We start from the raw sequence: 10,472 nt of genomic DNA on the forward strand, positions 1-10,472 counted from the left end.
GTTTTCAGATTTAATTAATACAACTGATGGAGTTTGAATACAAAAACATTGTAGAAACCTTCAATTTAAACTGGAATAAGCGCAGAATTTCAGAATTGCAAATTTCAGAATTGTTTCAGTGTACACCTGATCTAAACGCAGATGCAGAGCACTTGCTTAAATTATTTACTTTCATTTCACTTAGAACAAAAAGTTATCTTCCATTCACCATTTATATGCCAATAGTGAAGTATCTAAAGTTAAATCAAAACATAAATGGTGAGATTGGTGTTCACTACTACATTATGCCACTGAACTATAATTTCTCTTTCAAACATGATAGTTGAGTAACAATTTCTGGTAAACATTAGGGAAATCAGTTAGATTAGGTGAGTCTAACCCAGTCCAAGTGTAGGCTCCTGTGTAAACTGGATAGTAGTAAGAGACGATGAAATGTTAGTTAGATTTTCTGCAGCATTTACAAAACAAAGCACTGTCATTTTAATCTGAAAATCTACTCCTGTACCATGAACTTTTCTTTATGCACATCTTTCAGTTTAAACTTCAGTTCACATCAAATTATATCTGCATAATAGCTTTTGTTTCAAAGACCTTCTCCATTCTTACCTGTCTCTTCTCCAGGCCAGAGTTGTTAGTCACCTTATTGCCTGCAGCTAGATCTGTTGTGGCACTGTGGTAATGTCCTCACTTTGTGGGCCAGAAGGTTCAATTTCCACCATCCTCAAACATGAATCATAACATGTATGAACAGCTTGATGGAAATATCTATAGTCTGCAGCTTGTAAAGTCATTCTGCCCCCTAGTGGTATTTGATCTTCAATCTTGAAACAACAATCAGTCATTATTCCAATAACTTCACCTGGTGTATTCACTTGATATTCACTTGGTGTATATTTGTTCTTGTTTTGTAACTGCAGTATAGATATTTGCATTGTTCAACTTGCACAAGATCAAAATGTTCAAGGTAAAATTTCTCAAGATTTTATCAACTTTACATTTTGTGCAAAGGTCAAGACTGGACAGACCTCCTCCAGTTCCATTGCACCAAAGCATTTAGCTTTTACTCTTCAGCCTGGAATTCCCTTGGACCTTTATAATATTTCTGTGTAATTATTATATTTATTTTCCAGTGATACCTTGAAAGGTAACCATACTGATTTGTACTTTGCTTCTAATTATTGCAAATAGCTTACCTTTTCATATTTTACAAAGACTGAAGAACTTATTTCTGATTTGTACTTAATCTTGGTCTTTTTAATAGACACTGTATTCTTTGATTACCTTGCATGAAAATGGTGAAGACTGTAAGAGAAATGCTGGTTGAGTAAATTGGAATCAAGCAGAATCTGAGGGAGAGTTTGCCAGAACTAATACAATTTTGTTGGAAGAATGAGCCTCACTGAAATTGTCCTAACTTGATCCAATGTATTTACTGCATGCCATACAAATGAAATTTGGCAAGTCCATTTTGCAAACCTTATTTAAAACTTGTTTCTGGTTTCAGACAGTATAGAAAAAAGTTTGAATCTAGCTCACAGGTTGCTCAGTCACTGAGACATGTTTGGATGTGATGAGGAATAACCAATCGCAAGATAACTATTGGTCAGGCAGAATATATTAGTTCCTGAATGGACGTTGAATGAAATATTTCCGTATGCTGAAAGATGGAAGATGCATTGAGTGAATAGCAGTACACACCAAACTCTATTTATCTTTACCATTACCAAAGCTTGTCAGTTTGATGAGGAGGTGACTAACTGAATTATAGGTTAGTTGACAAAATGTCATGAAGCTGAAATATATGTGCTGGGTACATCATGACAGTTGTGCGAGGGAAGAAAAAAACTTGTGTTTTTATAGCTGTTCAAGTTGTCAGTACATCCAAAAGTGCTCTTTTTGGAGGCGTAGTCACTGTTTTAAGCTCATGCAGCATTCGGTCTGGATAAAGCAAGATGCCACAAACATCAATGAAATAATTGACCAGATGATGGGTTGATTGAGGAATATATGTTGATTTGACCAGGAGAAGCTTCCTACTATCCTTTCAGTAGGAGCAGTTACCAATCAGAAACAAAGGTTATAAATGTTGAAAATGCAGCAAAAAATTAATTTGTGCAAAATGTAGAGAGCATTAAATTTGCCCTTCTTGGTTACTTTGAAATCACTATTTCCTTCTCCACCTGTATGTTCATGCAAATTGCAAATTACGTTCACATTTACTTTATGTTCATGCACTTACCATTCCAGCAACTTCCATCACTTTCAAAATACTCTGACTACGTGTTCACCATTAAGTATGGTATAGGGTAAGTAAAATATTAATTATAATGTTCGGAACTTCTTTATCAAAACTAAATTATTTTCCTCATCACAAGTGCATGGTAGGAGTGGGTATTACAATGGATTACAGTAGAAAGGCGACAGAGGGAAACCAGGTAATTACAGAGCAGCAAGCCTAACATCCGCTGTATGGGCATTGCTAAAGTCTGTAAATAAGGATAGGGCGGTTGAACACTAGTATATTTTCAGCTGATCAGAGAGAGCCAACAATGATTTGTAGAAGATAGTTCATGTCTGACAAGCTTGGTTGATTTTGCTAACTAAAACAGAGATATATCTATGGATATTTTGAGTATGGACCTCCTGAGGAACCTTTGATAAAGTCGATAAGAGATTATTGACTGAAGTTAAAGACCGTGGAATTGAAGACAAATTTTGGACCTTGTTTGGAAATTGCCTGAGAGACAGAAGACAGAATAATGGTGATGGTCAGATTTTAATTGACAGTGTTTCTAGTGGTGTGTGCATGATTTAAACACATCAGAAATCTGTTATAGACTTACGGCATTTCAATTCCTTGGATAATGGGCAACCCACAATCCAGCACTAGGTCCCAAAGATGGCTGATTTTGGACATTGGTTTGTAATATAACAAAAGTTCTTCGAATGAATTTGCCCTACTTGCGGTTGTAAAAATATAAATGTTTGCTTTCATTATTTAATTATTACTTATATTTCTATATGACTAAAAAAGGAAAACTTTGTTTTTCAACAAAGTGCCTGTCTTTCTCAGTAAAATGCTATTCAAGCCCTCAAAATATTATGCTACCCTTTACTATTTCACATTTTCTGTCTAAAAAGATGCATTTATGTGTAAAGGTTACAGTTGGTACTGAAGGTTCATGACCCTCAATATTTGCAGAAACATTTCTGCAGATTTTTACTTTTGCATTTATTTTGTTGCCACTTATTTGTCAACAAATTAACGCTTGCTCAGTTCTCATAAAACAGAAGAACTGGCTTTGAAAAGATAAATAACAATTATGGTGCAAATCATCTGAATTGATGTCTGTACTTTTAAATCAGGTTTAAACGAAGAGTTGGTCCAGCTTCTACTTATTAGGGATGAGCTGCACATGGAACAAGATGCCATGCTGGTGGACATAGAAGACCTTACCAGGTTGGTGTTCGTTTGAACATGAGTAGTTTCCTTTCTCCTGTAGCAGTTTCAACTGGACAGTTCTGTACTTCCCCAGTGGATCATTTAGAATTTGGTGACATTTTGCACTCTCATTGCATTCCTATGTATTTTCCCTGAAACATTTTCATCCTCTTAAAAAGCAGAGATACTTTGGCTAACTGGAATTGTTAGAATTCTGATATGTAAGGTTAGCAGGGGACTTCTTTGCAAAGCTAGCTTGTGTATACTGAAACTAAAACGAAAAGTATGTGGGAGGTTTAAACATAAAAGTTGAATAAAATGCAGAAGTCTTCCAAAATTTGTACATGATTTCCTGGAAATGTATAAGATATTGTTTTAAAACTCACCTGCAAAACCTGCTCACCGTTAGTTCTTGCAATCTATTTACAAGTGTATTGATCTTTCCTGAGCCCAGGAGCCTATGGGCTGTACAGGAAGTGCCTGACGGATTGGCTACCCTACTCTCTAGTTACTGTGCTTCTGTATGTTGTGCAACAGTGTGCGTGTGCACCTTTGACGAAGTCTGAACAAGCCATGGCAGCACATGACCCCATTTTCATCCTGCAGTCACTGTTCCTAACTTCTCCCATTTTACATACAGATCTTTTTCCATGCTGCCTACCTAGCTGAATCTCTTCAGCAACCCCTAATTTGAAATATGTATGCCTTTCTGAATCATTAATCTTTAACACTATTTAGTGTACAATTTGTCACCACTTTGGATATCTCAGCCTCACTCAGGGTCAACTCCATTTCCCTCTGCCTGACAAGAAAATATATTGCACAAGCATAGAGATAACAAAGTGTGAAGCTGGATGAACACAGCAGGCCAAGCAGCACCTTAGGAACACAAAAGCTGACGTTTCAGGCCTAGACCCTTCAGGGCCCGAAACATCAGCTTTTGTGCTCGTAAGATGCTGCTTGGCCTGCTGTGTTCATCCAGCTCTACACTTTGTTATCTCGGATTCTCCAGCATCTGCAGTTCCCATTATCTCTGATATTGTACAGGCACTCAAGATTATCCATTGCTTAGTAACTTTGGCAACTGACTATGCTGCACAACAGGCAACAAAGTGTGAAGCTAGATGAACATAGCAGGCCAAGCAGCATCTCAGGCGCACAAAAGCTGACGTTTCGGGCCTAGACCCTTCATCAGAGAGCCCTCTCTGATGAAGGGTCTAGGCCCGAAACGTCAGCTTTTGTGCGCCTGAGATGCTGCTTGGCCTGCTGTATTCATCCAGCTTCACACTTTGTTATGTTGGATTCTCCAGCATCTGCAGTTCCTATTATCACTGTACAACAGGCATATGTTCTACATCATATCTCTGGCCTTTTCTTTCCTGTGTTCCTTGTCTATTGACACCCCAATCTGTTATTTCTCATCAAAAACCGATGTTATGAATGTGTCAACCCTACTTACCTGAAACATTCTAGCAATTGGTATGTCTGTGATTAACCTTCATTCCCAAATGCAGTCAACTTTACCCCTTGTGTTGTGTGTACAGTCCGTTGTTAGTATCTGGATCGCCATGGCCGGGTAAAGCTATAAAGTTAACATTGATGGTTTCAATGCCACGCACTGGCTACATTTGTGGGAAATAGCTGATTGCATTGTCTTCGGATTTGAGAGTTCTATTAAACTGTATCAAATTATTGTAGCTACAAAGCTGACTCACTGAGCAAGTCATTTGTTGTCGAAGGAGGACGTGAGACAGCCCATCTTTGATCATAAGGCCATAAAATCAATGTCTTGATTGTGCTGTTTGAGTTTTATAATCATAATCAAGTAGCCCAAGGGATAATTTCCAAAAATATGTCCCTTAACCAAAAAGTGTAAATACTATCAAGGATTCAGGCATTCTTTCTTTCTAGTTTTATGTCCATCCACTTTGAGGAGCAGTATCTCTGTGCATGTGATGAATGGAATTCAGGTGTTAAACTATAAGCATCAGAAGTTGAGGAACTGCACGTATCATTGTACTTCAGACTGACTACTCTCTTCGCCTTTCTCTCATTATTGTGATCAGCAAACAATCAAATTGCTCAGATAAAGCTATCACTCAGCTCAGCTCTTTATATCAAGTTTCAAATTAAAGTGGTTGAATTCCATATGCACATCCCCATTACCTGAATTGTTGCTGATATGAGTATCTCTGCAATTTCATGTTCTTTTTTCCTTGCACCTTCTTCTATATTATTATGGCTTGTCATTCTTGGAATTATGTGGTGCTGCACTTTTATTTTCTTGTTCGCATCAGAACTGTTTTAAAAAAATCAAATTTAATGAATTGACTGTTTCAAAATTTCAGTACATGTAGTTCCTCAGCATCATATGTATATACTTGTACCCAGTGGAGCAGAAACTAATTTTTATTAGTTTGACTCTTTATGTTCTCTAGAATTTAACATCACTGGCTGCCAGCTTTTCCCCCATATGGTTCTTGAATACATGACTGTCAGGAATTTATCCGAACTGCACAGTATCTCGTTGTGTAATAGCTGGCAATGTTAACTTCCCTGTTGTGTGAATTGGATGTTGTACATGACCTTGTTTGCCTTCTATTATCTTCCAAGAGGAAAATAGATTGGGCTCAATTTTAGAATGATGGGACTAGTGGTTGAATGGCAAGTCTGTTCTGTGGTGTTAAGCTTTAGTTTTGCAAAAATGGTGTATCTGCTTCTCCATTTGTATGCTTTGTGTGAATGATTGAATCAACTCAAGGCTTACTCTGGATCCAACAAAACTGACTGGCCCAGATAACAAAGTGTGGAGCTGTGGAACACAGCAGGCCAGGCAGCATTAGAGGAACAGGAAAGCTGGTGTTTCGAGTCGGGACCCTTCTTCAAAAACCCAGATCCTACCTATATTTTCAGAATTGCGTTTCTACAGTGTGTTAACCTGTAACTGATTCAGAAGCTAGTAATTAGACTTCTGATCTTCTTATACAGGTTGGCAAAAACTATCAATTCAGCCCAACTAATAGCTTCAGTGGATGTAAATCACTTCAAACTAACTCCCTGCTTGGCCTGCTGTGTTCATCCAGCTCCACTTTGTTGTCTTGGATTCTCCAGCATCTGCAGTTCCCATTATCACTAAACTAACTCCCTTCTTTGAATTGAATACAATGAGACTGAATGGCTTTCTGCTGTCAGACCAGAAGATTGGCAACATGCACAGGCTGGCTTGCATGGCTTTGTTCAACATTCAACTCTCTCAGCCCTGACCGTAAATGTTAATGCAAAATCTATGAACCGAATTAAATTTTTTCTTCAAAGAAACACTTCAAATGAACAAAATTACCAGAATGTAACATAATCTTGGGTAAATCTTTGACTTCGCTTTTTCCTTTCTGCAGACATGCTGAAAGTCAGCAGAAGCACATGGCAGAGAAAACAACAGCCAAGTGAAACTGAGATGCCTCCAACAAGCCACAAGACCAGAGAGGGGAAAAAAAAGCTAGATTTTACTTTGCTTCTGTCGTTGTAAAATGCTGACGCTCAAGATGGTGCACTTCAAGAAAATCAGTGTTAGTCATTGGTACTGTTTGAAGCTTTATGTCCAGTGATTGGCCTATGCTTCTTTTATAATTTATTTTAATATGATTACATTTGTCAATGAGTTGTATCGGGCATTTCAGTAAAATGTTGGTAACTGATATGCAATCTAGTAAAACTGAAATGAGCAGAATTGGAAGATACATGAAGTAGTTAAGAGAAGCTAACTTCTTACTGCTTGGATTTTAGTTAAACAGTATTTTACCATGGACCTCTTTTTATTCTTCACAGATGGTAGTTTCAAACAAATGAACTTTATTTAAAGGTGCTATTAAAGTCAAAGAATACATGCCTGCCTTGTAGTGGAGTTGTAGCTATTGGTGATTAGGTCACTTAAATTAAGTTTTCAACATTTTGTAAATGTTGATTACCTGACTCAACCATTTTAAAGTGTGTTAATATAATTTCAGTTAATTGGATTCAGAAATGTTATGTACAAATATGTAAAATAAAAATAAAATTTGTTTCCTATGATATACTTATAATGTGAAGCCATACTATTATGTTATATTTAAAATCTGAAGTTTGTGAATTGTAAAACAATTTCGGAAGTGAAATATCAAAACTTGTTTGCAAATACTTTAATTTCAGCACTCAAGCATGACTGATTCAAAATAGGAGATCACATTTCTCTTTCCGCACCATTTCTTCGAGTTCTCTGCCCAAAGTTCACCACTGAGCATGAGAGAATTCACGAGACTGTTCAGAAAACATCTCATAAGGTTCCACTCAATTGTAACAAATTATGGAAAATGAGAGGGAATTTTGCTTTTTATACTTGACAGGTTGGCAGTTTGTGAACTGTGGATCTACATTTTCAGAACATGAGAATGTATTTGCATATTTTAATTTGATTTTAGTCATTCCACATGAATGCAATTTTCAGAGCTGCTACCTGAACTGTAGAGGTTTGACTGAATTTACATCTGAATCAATAATTTAAGTGCTACAACCAAATCCAGGGGGGTAAATACATTCTTCTCTTCACTCCTCAGCTTGACATAACAGAATCTTTTTTTAAAATTTTTCAGTTCAGTATATATTTGAACATGGGTAAAGGTATGAAGGCCAAACCGTACAGATCTCCTAAGTTACAAATAAAGAGCTTGTTTTATTTTTGAAACTCATGCAGTTAAAAGTGGAAACACTACTAAAAAGGTAAAGTCCTTTCCAAATGCCATGACATGCACACAACACACACATTTCTGATAGTATTTAAGTAAACAGAACAAATTACAAGGTGGAGAAAAAAGGAATTAAAATTTGAGTCCAAGGGAAAAAAGTGTGGGTCTTGAAATTGCAGTAGGTATTGTGACCTGTGTTAGCTAGTTATTCCTCTGGTGACAGTCCCTTTTGAAAGGAGAATTAATCAATTTCCAGAGCAGGAGTTATGACACTTTTGAGTTGCCTTTTTAAAAAAAATTCTATCTCTGATGTCTTCCACTTAAAACAAAACATTGGATCCAAGCCTGAAAAATTGCTAAACGAACTGCCGAGTTACTTTGTTCTGCAAGCCTTCTTGATATTATTGCCTTGTTGTATTAAACAGTTTATATAGTTTATTTTTCCCCAGGTGGGGCTTCTGTGATGTGCTAGCTGGCATTTGGCATACCTGAAGGTATTCCAGATTGACAGAGTAGCTGTAATCTCCCCTCGCCCGGCCTGTGAAGATTCCAAAAACAGAAGGGAGTCTTGTAAGGGGAATCTTCAGTATCTTTTACTGTGTAATGTGCTTCAATGGATTCCCTTTATCTCTGCCTTTCTGTAGAGGAGGTGGCAGTTGCTTTTTTTTTCCATGTAATTGAAGTTGAATCCATTTCAAATATGAAATTCAGTTGAGGAATTGCACAGACATGTCTTTTGCTAATCCACATCAGAGACTTTTAGAACTTGGGCTCCCTTGGATATCAGGTGATCTGCAGTTATTTTAATATTGTCCCAGTTTGTTAAAGTTGTTTTCTTTCAAATGCAAGATCAGTAGTCCAAATTTTTAAAACATCAAAAGAGAAAGCTTTAAATTTTGATGTTGATCATTATGAATAGTCTTGAACCTGCTTTTATGAAGTCTTGCAACTTGTCAGGGAATTTGTAGTTTACTCACCTTTCAGTAAACATTATACCAGTGTAATGTTCAAGATTCATCAATGAATTGATTTCAGTGCTTTATTTAAGTATTTCAAAGTTGTTCAGTCACTTTTGATCAATAAATCATTAATGCAACATTTCCCTCCCCCTCCAAGTTCTCTTCTCCCTTTGGCTAAAGGCACTGTCCAATACTGACTAATGAGTCCGGGCTACTCATATGTTATTTGCCAAGGGGACTATTCTCATGCATAAGTCTAACTATAAATGCCAACAAGCCATTTAGTTATGAGGCTATTAGCCATATTCCAGCCTTGCATTGAATCTCTTCAGTCAGTTCCCTACTAATGTCAAAAGCAGTTCTTATCAAAGTCACAAATGACATTCTTTGGAATGTTCCCTTCTTGATCTGTTTGCAACATTTTACGAGATTGACCATCTCCTATTGTAATCACCTTAATCTTGGTACCTTTAGTTTTCTGTGTCATAAGCTTTGGAGTACCTCCGCTACAACTTTCTGCCTCTCCACCCCATTTTCTATCTTTAACATGCGCCTTAAACCATCTCTTTGATCAAACTTTCAGTCAGTTGACCCAAAATCTCCTTGTGTGTTTCGATGTCACTCTTTGTTCATGCTGATGCGCACTAACTAAATATATATTGTTATTGTTCCCCAGTCCACTGGCAGAGTGATTATGGTACAAATCTGATTGTAACCCGGTCATGACTGGTTAATTTCAAATAAGGTTTAGCAATTGGGATATTGAGAAGAAGAGTGAAGCTGATCATTTGAATTTGAAAAGTTTGGAAAGGAGCTAGTTAAAAAGGTGGAATTAACTTTTCAGGTAAAGATCTGTCAAGAATTTATTGAGCCATGCAGTTGTACAGCACAGAAACAGACCTTTTGGTCCAACTTGTCCGTGCCAACCAGATGTCCCAAATTAATCTAGTTTCATTTGCCAGCATTTGGCCCATATCCCTGTCAAGCCCTCTTATTCAGGTTCCTATCCAGATGCCCTTTAAATGTTGCAATTATACCAGTCTCCACCACTTCCTCAGACAGCTTATTCCATAGACGCACACTATCTCTGCATGAAAAAGTTGCCTTTTATGTCCATTTTATATCTTTCCCCTATGACCTTTGACTTTTGGACTCCCCTGCCAGAGGAAAAAGACCATTTCCGTTCACCCCATCCACATACCTCATAATTTTATAAACCTTTATAAAGTCCCCCCTCAACCTCTGACCCTCCAGGGAAAATATCTCATCTATTCAACCTCTCCCTATCACTCAAACCCTCCAACCTTTGTAAATCTTTTCTGCACCCTTTTAAGTTTAACAACATCTTTTATA

At 37.2% G+C, this 10,472-nt stretch overlaps 1 protein-coding gene across 9 annotated transcripts in view; it reads left to right on the forward strand.

The window, feature by feature from the left end:
• Nucleotides 1-7,521, forward strand: part of schip1 (schwannomin interacting protein 1) — an 806,217-nt gene extending 798,696 nt beyond the window's left edge. For all 9 annotated transcript variants that reach the window (XM_059651054.1, XM_059651055.1, XM_059651056.1 and 6 more), the window contains 2 exons: nucleotides 3,367-3,460; nucleotides 6,838-7,521. In XM_059651054.1, coding sequence (XP_059507037.1) covers nucleotides 3,367-3,460; nucleotides 6,838-6,889 — 146 coding nt within the window. In that variant the 3' untranslated portion in view covers nucleotides 6,890-7,521. The remainder of the gene's footprint in view (nucleotides 1-3,366; nucleotides 3,461-6,837) is intronic.
• Nucleotides 7,522-10,472: the final 2,951 nt, after the last annotated feature.

This window comes from Stegostoma tigrinum, chromosome 14 (assembly GCF_030684315.1).
Source record: "Stegostoma tigrinum isolate sSteTig4 chromosome 14, sSteTig4.hap1, whole genome shotgun sequence".
Classification (NCBI taxonomy): domain Eukaryota; kingdom Metazoa; phylum Chordata; class Chondrichthyes; order Orectolobiformes; family Stegostomatidae; genus Stegostoma; species Stegostoma tigrinum.